This window comes from Microchirus variegatus (genome assembly GCF_963457635.1).
Source record: "Microchirus variegatus genome assembly, chromosome: 10".
In the NCBI taxonomy this organism is placed as follows: Eukaryota; Metazoa; Chordata; class Actinopteri; order Pleuronectiformes; family Soleidae; genus Microchirus; species Microchirus variegatus.
The window spans coordinates 11,397,262-11,416,433 of record NC_139811.1 but is presented as its reverse complement, the minus strand read 5'-3'; the positions used below and the strand labels follow the sequence as shown (position 1 = coordinate 11,416,433).

Sequence of the window (19,172 nt, the reverse complement as noted above, 5' to 3'; positions counted from 1 at the left end):
TAGCATGAACGTGAATATCGATCCACATCATCCACTGTGGCCTGTGAAGAAATTCAGTCACACATTAGCCGCGTGGACATTCGAATGGAGTGGCACAAACGACGCAAAACACAAGGAAATGCGCAGTTCTCTTAAAAAATAAGATACTATATTTACGGCATGCACTTTATTTGGTTTTTACAAATACTGCGCTCAATTAAGTCATACACTTACATCCAGTTTGCTCTTCTTGCACGTGTTCGCCATGCTAACGCGTGGCTAACTGCTAACCACCTAGCATAAATCACGCTAAGCCGCTTCTAGAACTTCACAAATCAAGCTCTTCGAAAAGTATTGCTCACTCACGGCGGTCTGCGTAGAGCAGACTGCACCGTGGCATTTAAACGACTCACAACGAAATAAAACTGCATGGTGACGGAGTCTAAGTCTACGTCGGGCAGTGAGCTACCGCCGAACACAACCTCATGAAGTCAAAAAAGACTGAAACGTCTCGCGTGAAGTGATTTTATATGTTGGAAACGTCACGTACCACGTGATTCCCGTGTGGGCGTGGCAAAAGTCAAATGTACAAAATAGAATAGAATAGAATAATAAAATGTATATTATGTAAAAGTGATTTCCTGTTTTAAAATCGTATAACTTATACTTAGCTTAACTGTATATATAATCAGTTAAGTTATTGTAAAATTATATATATATAGCAACAATACAATTAACTGGTTTATTAATTTTTAATCAATTGCCAACTACTCAGATAATTAATTACTCAATGAGTGAATATTTTGCTTACTTTGCTCCATATAACAAAACATTATTAATGTTTTTGGGGGGCATTAAAACACATTTGAACATGTCTATGTTTTCATTTCCTGATATTTTATGGCCCAAATCAATTATGACTATTAATTGGAGTAGATTAAACCATGGGATTAAAAAGGGTTTTCTCACATTCCTGAGGAGGGACTGTTGTTGGCGTCGGGACGTCCAGCTGTGATCTGCTCCATCACTGCTATTCCCTCTTCACTCACTAGGGAGAGACTCTGAACTAGGAAAACTGCAGTTAACAACACACACACACGCACGCACGCACACACACACACACATATACACAGCAGGGTCCCACCACAGGCTGCTCTGATCCGAGGCTATACGCCACTTCGACATCCACTCACCGGCCTGCGGGGACGCGTCGCTCTCTCCGGTCGGGATGGAGACAGACTCATCCCAACAGCGGAACGGCTTCGTGGGCACGCTGTACGGGGAGTTCACGGACACGCTCGACGACAGGCTCCGGTACTCGGTGAGCCTGAAGGAGCGCAGCCTGACCATCCAGAGGATCTCCTCGTCGCCCGGCCGGACTAAGGTGGTGTTCAACTTGAGCGACTGTGTGGGATGCCGGGCGTACAGAGGGCCGGACAGCGCCGACGTCGGAGCCTACTTCACCGCCTATTTCTATCCGTTCAAGCGGCGGTGGATGAGCGCCGGAGTGGCCCGGCAGAGAGTGGAGCAGTGCTTTCGGGTGGCGCTGGTCCAGGACCCGCTGGTCAACCTGCAGGAGGCTGAGCGGTGGGCTCATGCCATCAGAGATGCTGCAGGACTGCAGGCGCCCAGGAGAGACGGTGAGGGTCACTTTATATTATTATATAGAATATATTATTAGTATATATGTATATAAGTACCTTGTATTCAAATAAACTATAGGCACAAAGTTAATAGTATAATAATAGTATAGTATAAATAGCAAATGACATTAAATACTATGATGTTTTGAGGATCTCAGGGTTTCTCAATCCCCAGGACCAGGATTAGTTTTATTATTTTAGTTCACTTTTTATTCCTGTGTGTTTATAATTGGTATTTTCATACTTTGGTTTATATTTCATGCATTTGTTTTTATACCGTGTGTCTGTAATGCTTTTATTTTGTGAAGCACTTTGGGTGAGTTGTTGTAAAGGTCTGTAAAAATACAGTACATTACGTTACATGCAGGACAGAAGGTACTCAGGACCAGGATTGAGTCTTTATGCAAAAACATTTGTTAAATTATGTCATTTGGGTGTAGGCTGGCATGACTTCAGACCTATGCTACTTGGATTATACTACTACACCTTCCCATTTCCAAAAACAGGTTTTGGCAAAGAGGTTAGACACGTTCCATCTGCTCTGTCAGGTGATCTAACCTGACTGCAGCGACTGGAACAGCTCATTTAAGACTTCGCACGCCACATACACACACACAAAACTGATCATCGAAACAGATTCACACCTAATCCTTTGTCAGCAAAAGTTGCGGTAGATTTCTTTCAGAATGTTCCCACCCTTTTAATAGAGATTTATGGGTAAACACACTAAGTATCTCGTGGAAATGATTAATTTACTAACTTAAAAGTATATTAGGTCACAGATGTGATTAGTGCAAAAATCAAAGTCTCAATAGTTTGGCATTTTTCAAACGACCCCATATAAAGTTTCTGAAGGGTTTCCGGGTCCTTTGTCTTCCACTCTCAGTACAATACGACAGCAATAACATAAATACTATTATGATGAAATGTTTACGCTGCTAATTACTTGTGTGTAACTCATTTGGGAGGAAGACGTGATATCAGGTGTCCGTCAGTGGTGTTTGTGTCATTGGAGAGGACATGTGGATATGATGGACTTCAGAGTCTCCCCTTATCCAGATATAGTGTTAACTTGTATTGAATCAAATGCTGGTATTCAGTTTCAGGGTTCTTGCATGTGAGCTGTACCAGGAATCTACTCCGAATATAAATCTGTGTTGGACAACTGAGACTCAGCTAAAGAAAGAGGAAGCAGATATGTACCATGACTAATTCGCAATGGTTTGCTAAAGATGGAAGTGTCAGTTTATGTGGGATTGCAGCCTTCAGGTAAACACTGCAAACACAGAGAGAGACTGTGTGAACAGCCAGCCTCACTCTGGGTTTCAGCCCCGTATGCAAAGCAGGCGGGCAGATGGTGGCTGGATGCCCCCATCTTCAGCACTGCCTCACAATGGACGAATGAAAAGGCAACACAGACATTACCATTCAACCATCTCAGCCATCTAATACCTAGTCATCTCTCATTACAGGCCGTCTTCATATATTTGATTTATAAGCTTGTTCTTGCTTTCTACATCCAGGCCAGCCAATAATAAGTGTCACGGAACGACTTGAAATTTACTATCACAATAGTCGGCATCGCCCTGAACAAGGATCCATTGAAAATATTTGCAAACCTCTTAAGGAATAATTTTCATGAATTTTTGAAATTCAGGAAATGATCCATTTGCCCTGATGCACTTTGACAGTGAGCTGACTTTCTTCTCAAAAACAAAGAGTATCTCGGAATGACTTGAAATTTACCATCATAATAGTATTTAGCAGAAAACACTGCATATTTTAAACGAGTAATGTGCTACTAAATGGTAGCTTTGCTGTGTGACATTGCAGAGGGTACGTGAAAGTCAGCGTGTGCACTAATCCCAGTGTGTATTTACCTCCCCCAGTTAATTGCATGTCATCTCATCTGGCACGGCAGGATTAAACATGCAAATGCAATGTAAGATTGGTATTTTTGGCAGAAAGTCAACTTATTACTGTGATGCGCTTCCACTTAAGTGTGATGGTTTAGAGTGAGGTTGCAACTACTCATTTTAGTGTCAAAGTGCATGGCACCAGCAGTCTGACAGGCTGTGAAGTGACTACTCCGACTACATGATGGTCGGTCAAAGAGTTCCATTTCGCTTAGAAGCCACACAATTGCATGCAGAAGGGATGAGATGGTTTTTACTCGCGGGTAACATTTATTTTTGTGGGATTTTTTTTATCAGTAGATGATGTTTCAGCACCAATTCCCTGTTGTTATAAGTTATAAACTACCAATTACAAAAAAGAGAGACACGAGACACTCTTTCATGAACTGCTTCTGGAGACACGGCTTCTAACCAGACATTCCTCCTGGACTTGTGAGCTGTCTCGATTTTTCCAGTACACCTTTGAGATGTGTGCCAGGTTTTTCTTTCTGCCATCAGTGAAGAAGACGAGAGCTGCATGCGTGACTAGACGACCTCTCACCCTGAGCAGCAGCCTGGTCCCTCTGGAGCTTCTGTCACATGTCAGCTCCCCTTCACAGAGCCAGCCTGGTGGCTGTGGGCAGTGGGGTTGTTTTTTGTTTTTTTTAATGCTCAGTAGATTTTGCTCTTCCTCCTTTCTTCAGCAAACCCTCACCCATCCCAAGAATGCAGGTTGTTTGCAGACACGTCAGGCCAGTCTGTATAGAGTGTCAGTTTCGTTGCGACGGCTTTCACCTGCAGTTGCCCACATAGTTGTCTCTGCGACGAGAGTTACGCTTGAATAGTTTCACGGTTCTGCAAATCCGTTCTGTGCTTCAGCGTGTCAGGCTGAGGCCACAGCACATCTTAATTAGGCGGGTTTTTTTTCCGCAGTGATACACTTGTGGCATTGCGATGATAACCACGCTCTGTCAGCTCAGCACTTGTTAGCACAGACACACTGTCACATCCACTCTGCCTGTCACCTCTCTGCCTGTTTGTGTGTGTGTGTGTGTGTGCGTGTGCGTGTGCGTGTGCGTGTGTGTGTGTGTGTGTGTGTGTGTCTGTGTGTGTTTACCCACTTGCAACTGTGAAATGCACACACTGCAGCTGAAAGTTTGCTCGCCGGTGTGACAGTTTGTGCCTGCAGGTATCCGACATCACACCGCAGACAGATTTCACATACACCCTCACACCCTGCATTATTATTTCTGTCTCATAGAGACTACACACACACACACACCGATGCAAGATTCCAGTGTTATTCTTCCAAGGAATTTGCATTGACTTCCATTCATTTGGACAGCAAATCATTATCCATAAGCTTAAAGGTGCCATATGTAAGAATGTGGCCAAAAACGGTTACTACATTCAAATTCAAAATACCAAGGACTTTTGGGTTTCGTTTTCTGTAACGTAACCGGCAACTCGTGGTTGCTCGGCAGCTGAGACTCTACTGACTGCAATGACTGGTAGATGGCAGTAGGTGGCGCCACATGCCAAAACATGATTTCAAAACATAAACATGATTTGCAGTCTGCAAAATATTTTTTTTAATGCAAATATTTTGGCTGTACTGTTGTTGTTGGTGAGTTCAGTTTGTTATATGAACATTATTCCTGAGTCTCTGTGACATATTAGGAGGATTTTATGGCCAGTTGATTTAGATTTATTACATAATGCACCTTTAACCATAACCACAATTCAAACAGTCAGTTTCTCAGAAACTAGCTTCTGCCTCGGAAGAACCAGGTTTTAGTCTTCATGAGGACTACTGGTCCTGACAAGGTCAGAGTTTATGCCAGAAAAGGACCTAAAGAGGCAACAAATACAAGTACAAGTACATGCACACAGACACAGCCAACATGAACGGTTTCACGTGATTGGCGGTTTATAACCTGCAATAACATAGTATTGGTGCTGGAACATCATTATCTACTTTATAACACTGATCAACATGCAATGAAATGACTTACACTGCCAATTAAAGAGTTATTTTAGCGAGGTACTGAATTTAATTCATCATCCCTGTGGAAGAAGGCCACACGGCGGTGTAGTGGTTAGGATTGTGGCCTAGCAGCAAAAATACCTGGGTTCATGATCAGAACGAGTTCATTTCTGCATGGAGTTTACATTATAGTCTACATTCTCCTGTGTGTGGGGTACCCTGGTCTCCCCCCACAGTCCAAAACATGCACAAAAGGTTAATTGGAGACAGTAAATTTCCCCTATGTGTGAATGTGAGAGTGGACGGTGCAATGGACTGGTAACGTGTCCAGGGTGAACCCCAACTTTAGCCCTTTGTTAGCTGGGATTGGCTCCAGTGACCTGTGGACCCCTCATTTTTGGGTTGAGCTATTAAGCTGCAGCTGTTTCATATATCTCATGCAATGATGCAGGAATGCATGTGTAGATCTGAATTAGCTTCTTGGTAAACACATTAAACATTCGTTTCACTTAGTATTCATTATTCTGTTTGATTAACTGCGCCGATCTGAGACGTGGACATTGACTGAGTGCTGTGTCAACATGGCCAGAGGGTTCTGAACTGTTCACAGCAGTCAAATATCTGTGGGTTAATGAAAGGCACTGTGCTATTCACCTGAGTGCAGACCCCGATTTTCAAGCCCACGTCTGAGAGCCACATTGTGCTCTTACATACGAGCACACAAAACAAAGGCAACCCTGTGTGGGTAAATGGAGGCAGAGTCTGGCATGCGCCTGAGTGATACCGCACTCTCACCTCACTCCTCCTGGTGGGTTCACAACCTCTTTCACCGAGATATTTTTGTTCCTCCGCAGTCTCATCGTGGAAAAAAAAATGACTGACAGGGTGACGGCAACACAGCATCAATGCTGTTGTTGCAGCAGTGAGTCAAAACAACGCTATCAGCTACAGCCAGATAGTTACGCAGGGACTTGATGCTGAAGTTTTTGTCCTTTCGTGCCCATTTGATGTGATCCCCAGTGAGTCTCTGTGTAACGTAATACTGGGGGACGATGCAGAGACAAAGACAAGGACAAAAAGCCAAAGTTCAGTTCAAAACACTAAAAATCCAGAGAGCAGGCAAGGTCACAGCTGAATAATTCAGGCAAGGGCAAGTCAAAATCCAGGAACCAAATACAAATACATAAATTGTGTTGAAGATAAACAACCAAAACCACAAGAGGGCAATGCACACTATGGTACAAATACAATTTGCGAAGGGCATGTGGTGAATGTGGAACATATATATACACAGGTTGACTAGGAGAAAACAACAGCGAGGACCAGGAACAGGAAGTGGTAGCCACACGATTTAATGCCTGGAGTTCTTACAGCATCATCCAGGCAGAACTGTTTTCTTATGGTGTCTGACAACTATTGTGTTATTGATTGACCAGACATTTGAAGTGGAATGGTTAATGTGGAATTTCCCTATGAGGGCTTCCCAGGAGTTCTGCATTTGAGTTTCTCGTGAAGTATGAAATTTCCTGGCCCAGAACTGACTTTGTTGTTGTTCTTGCCACCTCGAGAAAAATAACAAATGTCTCTGTTCTTGCGAATATACATGCCTTAAATCCAGAGTCCCGTGTCCTTATAGTCAAGGCTGCATCCTCAAAGTTTAACAGCACCGCACAGAGTGGGCTGTCCCAGTTGTCACATAAGTTGCCTGTCCATGAAGGATACATCAGATGGATCCTTCACGGCCGACCACATCCCATAATTCTTTGTGGTGTTAATGAACCTTTCAGCTGTTTTGCCAACTGCTGCTTAAGTTCTGATGTGTTTTTTTAATAGTATTAAAATGTCGTTCATACAAGAAGTAGCATGGATTTTTTGTAAATTACTGATATCAATCATAGTATAATAATGATGATGACAATACTACTACTATTACTACGACTAATAATAATAATAATAATAGCCTTGCAACTGGATCTGGATCCTGCAACCTAGGAGTCATCCAGGGGTCATGACATAATGATGCAGTCTAAGCCACTGCCTTTCACTGCAGTTTCATATTTATGCAAGAAATGTGCATATTTCACAAACTTTACTGTTAAAAAGCAGATATTTCCCAAGACACTTTTCCTTTCTCATAACATTATTTGTTTCTTGTTCGCTGTATGCATTTGTCCAACTCAAATTTTGTATAAATGTGTAATGCATAGAGAATAGACAATGTCACAGAGCTGCTTTTATTAATCAGTAGATCCCCAGCTGAGATGGATTCTTTAAGGCTTCTCTCTTGGAAGAAAGCAGCACAGCACAGCACATAAACACACAGTGCCTTGCACTAAAGGGAATAGGCTGTCTGCATACATCTTTTCAAATATTCAGTCATGCATAAGAAGTCTGGTTTTGTCTCAGTCCGTTCCTTCTCTCACACCCCCCCCCTTCTCCCCCACCTTCTTCTGCCTGTCTCAGGTGTGACATACATGGAGGTCCGTCGGCCTTGCAGAGTCAAAATACTCGTGAACCCTCACAGTGGACGTGGCCAGGCTCTGCAGCTCTTCACTGCCCACATAGAGGGAATGCTCGTCGAGGCCGCCGTTCCCTACAGTCTCACCATCACAGGTCGGTAACACCCGCACGCTGCGCTGTTGAGCACTATACCTTTGCGTGTTATTCATGCATTAGATAACAATCTTTTCAAGGTCAGTCTGACAGCGACGGGGGGGATTAAACTTTCAAAACCCATCGTGGCTCAATCATGGATAGATGATGAGACTCTGAGCACATCACGCATGGAGCAAGAGCCTGTTGAGATGCAGACTCTCAGACACACACAACGATGACTCTGCAATATCATTTATGCTCATTTTGGAGCTAACTGTAATCACGTGATTTACTTAACAGTGAGAAATATTAAATGTCAGCGCACACAGGGGGGCCACATGATCTATGACCTGTTATACACATCCATTAATCCATCAGTTGTGCTACTTTGCCATTTAAGTTACACCAGCTGCTCCAGAGTCTGCATGACCTCTGTTGCTTACTGTCAAGGAATCTCTGAATGTCAAGGAGCTGCTGCTGAGGAACAGGGAAAGGTTGTTTTTTTAGTCATACCAAAAAGGTCAAAGTACAGCGCATCACTGACCCTTTAAAAACACAACCTCGCTGTACAGCAGCTGAATCTCTGATACAGAGACTCTGGGGGCAGAGAATGACAGAAAGTGAATGTGCTGATGTGCAAACTCCCAGGACTTAAAGAAAGGACAACAGCTGGATGGTGACGACAAAGACGGAGTAATTACTGATGTCGACCTGGGCCAAAGAAGACTGGAGTAGAGCAGAAAGGATTGGGGGAAGAAGGGACTTCAGTGGTCAGACACGAGAGCCAGGCAGATGTGACGAGGAGTGGATTATTAACCTTTGCCAGAGGCAGAGCTCCGTGATGAACATATATCGTTTTTCCCCCCCAAGGAAGAACAAGAATCTGTATGAAGCATCCAGTGCATCCAAGTTTTCTTTTTGCCCCAGTTAACCTCACTGGAAGGTGGTGGTGGTGGTGGGTGTTATGAGGGCGTATGAGTACGAGAATGTGCCCAAAAAGGTACAAATGCTTTGTCTCTCTAGTTGTACCCTAACAGGGGCACAAGCACTGTACCTTTAAAATGTGTACCTGCTTGTTTGTACCTCTTAAGAAACATTTCTGCACCCCTAGTGATAACAATGTTCCTGTAAACACACTGAGAAAGGTACAGTACTTGTACCCTGATAGGGTACAACTGGAGCGACAGCAAAAGGTACAATCTCGTACTTTGATTTCTTAGTGTGTGGCTGGAAAGTGTAGCATCAGCCAGCACGGGTCCTCCTGACGGCCTCATGCTGAGTCAGCTATTTGCCCCCGACTGTTAGCACAACACTAGAACACTAACAAGAGAGGCCCAGTAGGGTGTGTGTGCTTTTTTTTTTTGTTTGCCTCTTATGGACTATAAATACTGATCAATCCAATAAGGAATAAGCAATTAAAACGGTCATACATTCACCATACCACTTTACATTTACATACTTTTGTATTAACTTGTTTTTATGTGTATTTTATTAATCTTACAAATAGATATATTTGACATGTTGATGCTGTGTGTCGAGTCATGTCAAAGAAGTTTTTTAGTCATGATAGACAAAGGTTTTTGCGATTCTGAACTTGTCAGGGCCTTAAAGTCCTTAAGCCCCGAAGTCCACTTCTAGTCAGGCAGAACCACTTTATGTATATTTAGGTTAAAGGTGCATTATGTAATAAATCTAAAGCAACTGGCCATAAAATCCTCCTAATATGTCACAGAGACTCAGGAATAATGTTCATATAACAAACTGAACTCACCAACAACAACAGTACAGACAAAATATTTGCATTTAAAAAAATATTTTGCAGACTGCAAATCATGTTTATGTTTTGAAATCATGTTTTGGCATGTGGCGCCACCTACCGCCGTCTACCAATCATTGCAGTCAGTAGAGTCTCAGCTGCCGAGCAACCACGGGTTGCCAGTTACGTCAGAAAACGAAACCCAAAAGACCTCGGTATTTGGAATTTGAATGTAGTAACCGTTTTTGGCCACATTCTTACATATGGCACCTTTAAGGGTCCTAATGAGGCAGATCCTAATGTTAGAGCATCTTATGATTAAGGTATTAATTGTGATTAGGTATTAATGGGTTATGGTTAAGGTTAGGGATAACCTTGTTTATGGTGTCTACAGTATATGAATGTGTGTGTTTGTGTGTGTGAGCAGAGTAAAGGGAAAATGGACGGGATGCAGATCCTGTTTTTATTGAAGTTTTGTCCTCGATCAATACATGGGCTGGAGTGGGAAATACTTTCTCCATGATGCAGTGCATCAAAACTCACTAACTTTGTTGTCTGTCTGCCCTCTCTCTCTCTCTCTCCCTCCCTCTCTCCCTCCCTCCGTGTTTATAGCTATCTCTCCCCCACACGCGCCACTACACTGCGTCGTCTGTGGACTTATGATTGTACGTAGACCCCTGCAGAGAAACCCTCTTAAAGCTGCTGCCAATAAAACGAGGCTAAAACAGCTCAGTTGTACAGCAGCCCATTAACCATCGGACGCACACTAAACACAAAAGGCACATTCACACACACACACACACACGCACATATATTTGTGGGTCACAGACGTTGGCAGACCCGTTAAGCTGTCTTGGAGCCGTTGGAGGAGCCACTGGATTGATGAATGTGATGTTTCTGTTCTGATAAGGGGAAATTGAATCCCCTTTCTGCCTAATCTCCTTGATCCTACCCCAGAGGCTGGCGATGATGGGACCGCGTCTCTTCTCTGCCCTTGTCCCCGTTTTTTAAATTTATTGATTTGCCCCTACACTTTTTTGTCTCATATTTCTCTCTTTCATCACAGAGCATCAGAACCATGCACGGGAGCTGGTGAGGAAGGCAGACCTGTCACAGTGGGATGCCCTGGTTATTATGTCTGGAGACGGGCTGCTGTTTGAGGTGCTTTGACTTTCCCTGACCTATTTCTGTTTAGCAAGAACCACTGTTGTAATCCGAGCACATGCAGAAGTTATATAAACCCCCTCACCCCAGCGTCTAATAGTAAAAATCTTTATTTGAATTTACACACGACAAAAGGAGTAGTGTTGTTGTGATTCCTGCACTGCGAGGCTGTGTCTCTGCTCAGTGCTGAATGCATAAATCCTCATGAAATCAGGGTCGTTTCAGATTTCCTGGCTTTACCATACAGCTATAGCTATTATTATTATTATTATCTTATTCAAAAACATGAATGAACATCAACATGTGAATGTGTCAGATTGTAACCATTGGCCAATTTCTTTCCGTAGTCCTGAGGCAGGATGATGCGACTTCATGATGACATTGAAACACAGCAATGTACACATAATAATGAGCGGTTAGAATGTGTTATTTTTGCACACACACACACATACACACACACACACACACACACACACACACACACACAAACCAATTAGTGATCGTGAATTTAACCCATCCTTATTACACACTAGTAATAAACATGCATAAGCCAGGTGCAGTGGGCAGCACTTATCTGTGCCGTGGGTGCCTTGCTCAGGGACATCCCATTCTGGGATTGAACCAGCACCAGTTACAAGCCCAATTCCTTTCCTCTTGGCAAAATAGTGACACCTATATAAAGTTCAGCTACAGATAGACTAAATAAAATAAAACACACAATTGCATGGTTTTGTTATTGCATTTTGGGTAACACGTATTCACCATTTACTAGGTGCTTACTAACATGGATATAAGTAGCATACTAGCCCTTTATTAGTAAATATTAAGCATGTATTAACACCTTATGTAGGAAAAATCTTGATTCATGCATGTCATAATAGAGGTAGAATAAGGTTATGTCGAATACGGTGTTTAATATTTACTACTAAAGGGCTAGTATGCTACTTATATAATTAGTAAACACCTAGTCAATGGTGAATATGTGTTCCCTACTGCATTTTGTTATAACACAGACTTGATTTTCTATTTAGGACCGTGTTCCAATTCATTTTTGTTCCCTTTCAGGTGATAAATGGTCTAATGGAGCGAGAGGACTGGCAAGAGGCCATCCAGACCCCTCTTGGGATTCTACCTGGCGGCTCAGGCAACGCCTTGGCTGCCTCCGTCCACCACTACTCACAGTGAGTCCGTCCACTAATGAGTCATTTAAATGCACGGAGTAACGGCGCAAAGACCAAAGACAAAAACCATCCTCAGCCTAAAAAAAGAACAGTTTATCTCCTTTCTGTGTAATTATGCCAAAGGCTGACTGGGCACATCGCTCCACAGGAGGGAACGGAGGCAGTGGAGCAAATTGGAACTGCTTTGCCCGTGCAGCCAGAGGTCATTTGAGGCTGATAACTCTCAAAGGAATGATGTAATGGGTTTGAAAACTTGCACATTATGGAGTTGTTATAGTCCCAAGTGCAGGTCGCCCCAGTACATTTCTCAGGATATCATCTCCATCTGCTGGTTGGTTCTTGACACAACACAAAAGATGGGAGTCCTTGTACCAGTATATATATAAGCATTCGCGGGAAATTGATTTATTGACGAGCGCTCGCCTGTGCTACACTCTGTGGTGATATCCAGTTGTTCTGTTACATCGCAGAGCAAAACAACGGAAGTACCATGTTGAGCACCAGTCCATGTCTTTCTACCATCCATAACCATACATTCTGTTATTTCATCAGTCTAAAAATGCATCGGTCTGGATTCCATCATGTTTAGGTTTTTTTTATATATTTTACTACTACTTCTGTGTACTGGCCTCTTTTATTATTACATTATTACAGAGCACCTACACCAGTTAATGTATACATGCAGTTGTAATTTGACCCAGTATCTTGGCGTTTTAGTCCACCATGTCTAGTTTTAGTCAGACTACCGCCATTACAGATTCTGACTATTCTTTACAACAACCTCTCAGGTCGCCTCCAGCCTGGAATGAAGAGCTGCTGTTGAGCTGTGGCTTCCTGTTGTGCAAAGGTCTCGTCGGCTCTTTGGACCTGGTGTCGATCCACTTGTCCTCTGAGCAGCGCCTCTTCTCCTTCCTCTCCCTGGCCTGGGGCTTTGTGGCAGACGTCGACATCGAGAGTGAGAAGTACCGCCACGTTGGCGCCATCCGCTTTCTGATGGGCACCCTGGTGCGCCTGTACTCCCTCAAAGTCTATCAGGGCAAGTTGGCGTATCTGCCCGCTAAGGAGACACCGAAACCTCAGAAAGGCACCATAACGGCGAGCCCCCCTCCCTCCACGCCTGAGCACCCTTCACTCTGCTCCTCCCCCACGTCCCCAAATCAGAATCGTCATCACAGTCACAACACCACCAACACCAGTGTTATCACTACCAAAGGAACTCAGACGCAAGGTGATGGCAAGACCAAGACACTGGTGGATTCTCTTCTCCCTGGCCTGGACCAGCCAGTACCAGAGAGCTGGACCGTGGTCAAGGAGGAGGACTTTGTGTTGGTGCTGGCGATTTACCAGTCCCACCTTGCTGAGGACCTGTGGGCGGCTCCTGGTGCGATGCCGGATGACGGCTTCATTCACCTGTTCTACGTGACAGCCGGAATTTCACGACCCGCCCTCCTGCGCCTTTTCCTCGCCATGGAGAAGGGCTCGCACTTAGCGTGCGGCTGCCCCCACCTGGTGTACAAGAAGGTGACGGCCCTGCGGCTCGAGCCGATCTCTCCGCAAGGCGTGATCTCTGTGGACGGAGAGACGGTGGAGTACGGGCCCGTTCAAGCACAAATTCACCCAGGGCTGGCCAGACTCATATACGGCTGAATCTGGATTATCTTAATCTGCGTCTGGTCATAGAGCTTTGCAGTTTGGCCTTTTTATACTCTGGTCTTGTTTCCTTTATGTATGTCGCAGTTTTTTTTTTCCAGAAGTGCCAAAGACATTTTATCAGCCTGGAAATCCTTCTATTTTTCTATACAGAAACGACATCTTGTGCATCTCGATGTCCGATTCAGGGTCAAAGCCATGGTCAATTGTTCTCACCGCTGGCTGGCACCAGTTTAGAGAAAAAGAGTGTTCTGTGTGTATGTGCATTAGAAAGAAATATTAATGTTTGTGGAGATGGAGCAGAGCTGAGGTGCTATAAGCATGACGTCCCACAGTAATGCACCAGGCCGCCAATCTCCGAGCTGGGTAACCGCACTTACAATCACCTCCCTCTTGGTTTGGAGATATTGACATATCTGTAATCTTTGCTTTGTTTTTGTTTTTTTTCTAAAATGTCCTCTACGATTGAGCTTTAGCGCCCCACTCCCTCTCTACGTTTACACTTCCTACAGCTGCTTATGGATGAAGTGCGTGTGAGGCAGACAGAAACCTGGCCAGCTGAGCTTCCACCTCCACTTCCCTCTCTCTTATACTCTCCTGGGTGATCTCCAACCACCATCAAACTGTCAGAACTGCCTCCTCTCGCACACAAACACAGTCTTCCTATACTACTACTACTTTATTTTCCCCCCTCCTCCTCCTCATCCTCCTCCTCCACATACAGTAAAGTACATCACTGCAGCACTTAGCGTGGGGGGGAGGGGCATGATCTGTGCACATGATCCCCTTAACATCTTAAGAATGTACTCTCTCCCTTGGTAAATAAGCAGTCAGCATCCAATGTGTCCTTCATTTTAAGCTTTACATTTGCAGACAGAGGTGATAAAGAACGATAGATAGCTTTAAATGCACAAAGACTGGCTAAAGCACAACAAAAACAAAAAGTGTGGGGATTCACACTCGGGCCAGTCAGCGTCACATGCGGTCAAAAAGTGAGCTGGACGGAGTCAAGTGGCCTTTTTTTTGCTGCAGTGGGTGATGAGCATTAGTGCACTGGAGCAGAGAGGAGAGTGCAGATGTTAGCATTATCATCAGTGACCCCGTCACTCTCTCTCATACACACACACACACACACACACATACATCAACTGTTTCATGCATCAGCTCAAAAATTTATTTAAAAACGATACAGAACGTCGTCAGGGTAACTGTATGTGCGAAAAACAAACTCTATGACATTTGACGGATCAACGGGTTTCACAGAATGCTGTTGATCAGGTTTTGATGTTTCGAGTGAGTCACAGTCAGTGCAGGAACCTGTAGCACGCGTTCTTTCCCTGCTGTGTTTTCTGGAGCTTGTGAAGGATCACTGAGTCACTGAAAGGAGCATATTATTGTATTTTTTTTACAAATAGAAGAAAGGTTTCTGTAGGGTCTGTCTGACAAATTATTGGAGGAATGCTAGGGCTTCCTTTGACTTTGGGCTTGACAATGTCAAAGGAATTTAGCGTTACAATTGGAAATGCAACAATATAAAAGAATAAACTGCTATTTAAATACATGCGGGGAAAAAAAAACACAGACTGTCCCCTTTATGAATTTTCAGATTCAAAGACCGAACATTGTGCTCTAATAAATCATCAGAGATGGAGCAGAATAGTCGGCACAGTGATTAATCTCCTGCTGTTTGTTTCCCGACATGTCCTCAGCCCCGAGATCTGACCTAAACTTGTAACGATTTGACTTTTTCCAGCCTAATCCTCTTATGCGACCATTAAATGGCAAAAGACAACGGGGATCGGCACGGTAAACTCATGCATGCTTAAGTACAGAGATTGACTATTTTATAAAAGATTGTGTCCACTTCAAAAGGCTAATCTATCCAGCTAACATCTACGTTATCTTCAGGCTTAAAATCCTTTGAATGTTCAAAAATAGATGAGGTCATTTAACATATTATGCATCCAAATAAGTTGACATGTAGCTTAACCTTTAAAGTGAAAGCTTAAAGGTGCCATATGTAAGAATGTGGTCAAAAAACGGTTACTACATTCAAATTCAAAATACAGAGGTCTTTTAGGTTTCGTTTTCTGACGTAACTGGCAACCCGTGGTTGCTCGGCAGCTGAGACTCTACTGACTGCAATGATTGGTAGTCGGCGGTAGGTGGCGCCACATGCCAAAACATGATTTCAAAACATAAACATGATTTGCAGTCTGCAAAAGATTTTTTTTTTTAATGCAAATATTTTGGCTGTACTGTTTTTGTTGGTGAGTTCAGTTTGTTATATGAACATTATTCCTGAGTCTCTGTGACATATTAGGAGGATTTTATGGCCAGTTGCTTTAGATTTATTACGTAATGCACAATAGCACAATAGCACAAAAGCTAGAGCTTATATTGTGAAGTTGTGAGTTACTGTGGGCTTGTAATCTATAATTTGCTCCCTTTCTAAACCACGTCCTTCTCCCTAATCATTTTCATACAGTCCCCTTAACAGACGATATATGATGTACTTGAAGTTCATGTGTAAAATGTCATTTTCACTGCAGTGCCGATTTTTTTTTCCTTCCTTTTGCCTTTCTCTTGATTTGACATATCTGTGGGATAACTGTGACCTGACCTTGTGACCTTCTATCATTACTGTCGCCGCAGCAGAGTTACTAGGACACTGTTCAAATGCGTACAGTACATTTCATAAGGGGCGAAGAATGAACCTATGCAAATGTTTTGGGTTTTTTTTGTGTGTGATTGCAGTAAATAAATCTGGATTGAGGGGTCTCTCTCTCTGCTGGAAATATTACTCCTCTAACCGGGAGTTAAACACATTTGGATTATATCCACATGTTAACCGACGTCCTCAAAAAGCCGCGTATTTTATATTATTTTATTGTCATTGTTTATGATTGAAATTGACTTAAAAACATGCATTATGTCAACACTACTGTTAAGTTATGGTACAATACTGTTAAACTGTTGCCGTCCACTGGCTGCTTTTGATGTAATCCTATCGATTTGTTTGAAACACGAATGTCCAGGCGTTTTATAAAATGTCGTGACAATGGTGTTTCTCTAATAATCGCAATATGCCATGTCTTGCTTGTCTAGTATCCATACTGACATAAGAGAAGGGGAAGATAGGGGTTCATTTATTGCTGTTTTATGTGGTGATATAAAGTGACAATAGGTCGATGGATTTGTGTCATATCACTGAATGTGTTATACAGTCTGTGTCGCAACAACAACAAAAATACTGCTCTGTAAGTTGCATGACATGTATGTTTGCAGCTTGTTTTTACAAAAAGGGAAAACTAGTTTATCTCGAAAGTGCCTTAGTCGTTGCCCAAGATAGCAAAATACCCCAAAAAAGACAAAAGAAAAATGAATTACTTAAACATATAACACACACAAATTCTCTATGTAATGAAAATGTGACCTGTGTATCATCAACTGGATTTAAGGGTTGAATAACCATATTCAGTTATACACTTGTTAGACTGTTGACCACCAGGTATATATTATCACCTTTTATTTTACTGTAATTCCTTTTTTATATATAAAAACAATGAATAAATCCATACAAAAAACCTATTTGTCTCTTTCTTTGACCATTTCAAATAATAGACACAGAGAATGAATGTGGCTTAATTACTTTATGACTGTTTACTATGTGCGCCATAAGAAGAAAAAAAATGATTGATGATTTACAAATGTAAAAATATAAAACTGAGACTTTAAGATTCAGAGAATTTCAATAAAAAGGGGAGAATATATATCCTATTCCTTTTCAGCTATTTCAGAAACGCTCAAACCAACATTACATCCAAACTCAGTGTTTTACCCAATTCTTTTTGTCATTATTGGAGGTTTCTGTGCAGCATACAGAAGATCTGAACTTCACAGCTACTGATGGAAAGAGAGTTCATCTTAAGAGAGTGCAGCTCCCCTGTTCCTCCACTAGAGGGTAACAGAGGCTGAGATTGAAATCACTCTCACCATCTTTATACCATTTACTTTGGTGTACAATAGTACATAAAACATAAAAGTCTGCACTGTATAGTGCAATTACAAGCCGCCGTTGTGTATGTATGTGTTTGTGAATGTGGTTCAACTGACCAGTGAATTAACTCATCTCTAAATCAGATTCAACAAAATTCAATGCTCTATGACGGAAGGATTATCACATATTTATCAGATACCCTTCGATCTGGATTACTGTAACTCTTTGCATGAAGGTTTGTCAAACTCAATTCAAAAATGCTGCTGCAAGATTTCTCACAGGTTCAAAAACAAAGAACAGCAAAAACATATAGAACTCTCATTCTGAAACAGTGGCACTGGTTACTGAACACACACATAATCCGCTTTAAACCAATAATTAATTATTTACCTCCTCAATTTATATGAGATCTCAAAACCCCATATAGTGTCAGAGTTCATATCAATTGATGGCCAGGAGGTGGCACTATAGACTAGTATAGCAAATGGAAATGAAGTCAAGTGTGTGTGTGCTTGCATGTGTGGATATGTCTGGCCCTGAGCAGTTGTCAGACAGGCTGCAGACATATTGTTCTACAGGAAGCCACAGATCATCGCTGTGCGTCCCATCTTTGTCACTCGTGTGCTCGTCCTGTCCGACTTCAAAAAAACTGAGGCGCGGTGAAGGTCACCTCGAAGCCGCCACTTTTTTTTTTACTATCAATTACAATAAGTGATCCAAATAATCCCTGACCTTTCGTTGTCCTGTCCTCCACCACCTCCAGCACATTTGTCCCTCTGATGGCAGCAGCCTGTAAAAAGTCTGATTTTCACTATGTCTCGTCCGTACGAAGACGTAATATATCACGGAGCAAACGACTGTCACAATAATGCAGCTGGACCGTTCATTTTTGCCTTGCCAACAAGGTTCAAAATACCCTCTGATGCAGCTCAAAGATAACACTGTGCTCTGAATGAATGAATTAGAGGGTGAAAATGCAGTGAACTGGAAAACTACAGTGGACGAGCTTTTGGACAATGACTTCTGAAAGACAGATAGCTCAGGCCCTGATAAGCAAATCAATCACCTCGTCTTACGCTGCACATACAGTATTAGTTTTTTTATCTTATGGTACAAGAAGAAACCCGTCTTATAACTCTTCTGAGCCTGAGATGCTTCTAAGAAAAAGCCATGTCCTATGCATCTCAGCCTCGCATGCATATACATAGGACTCCCTGTTGAGGATGTGGAGATGATCCTCATTTATTCTCCGAGTACAACCTTTTATTCTTGGAATAGCTCGTTCCAATCACACCTATAAAACAAGTCGTCTCCTGTGCCTC

At 42.7% G+C, this 19,172-nt stretch overlaps 1 protein-coding gene across 1 annotated transcript; it reads left to right on the top strand.

Moving 5' to 3' along the window:
- Positions 1–1,222: 1,222 nt before the first annotated feature.
- Positions 1,223–13,847, top strand: LOC310933353 (sphingosine kinase 1-like; the record flags this gene model as incomplete). The annotated part of the gene is made up of 5 exons (XM_083896824.1): positions 1,223–1,619; positions 7,968–8,117; positions 10,922–11,016; positions 12,085–12,200; positions 12,989–13,847. The coding sequence occupies exons 1-5, from the start codon at positions 1,475–1,477 to the stop codon at positions 13,845–13,847; spliced, it is 1,365 nt and encodes a 454-aa protein (XP_083752950.1). The 5' UTR covers positions 1,223–1,474.
- Between the last annotated feature and the right edge of the window lie 5,325 nt (positions 13,848–19,172).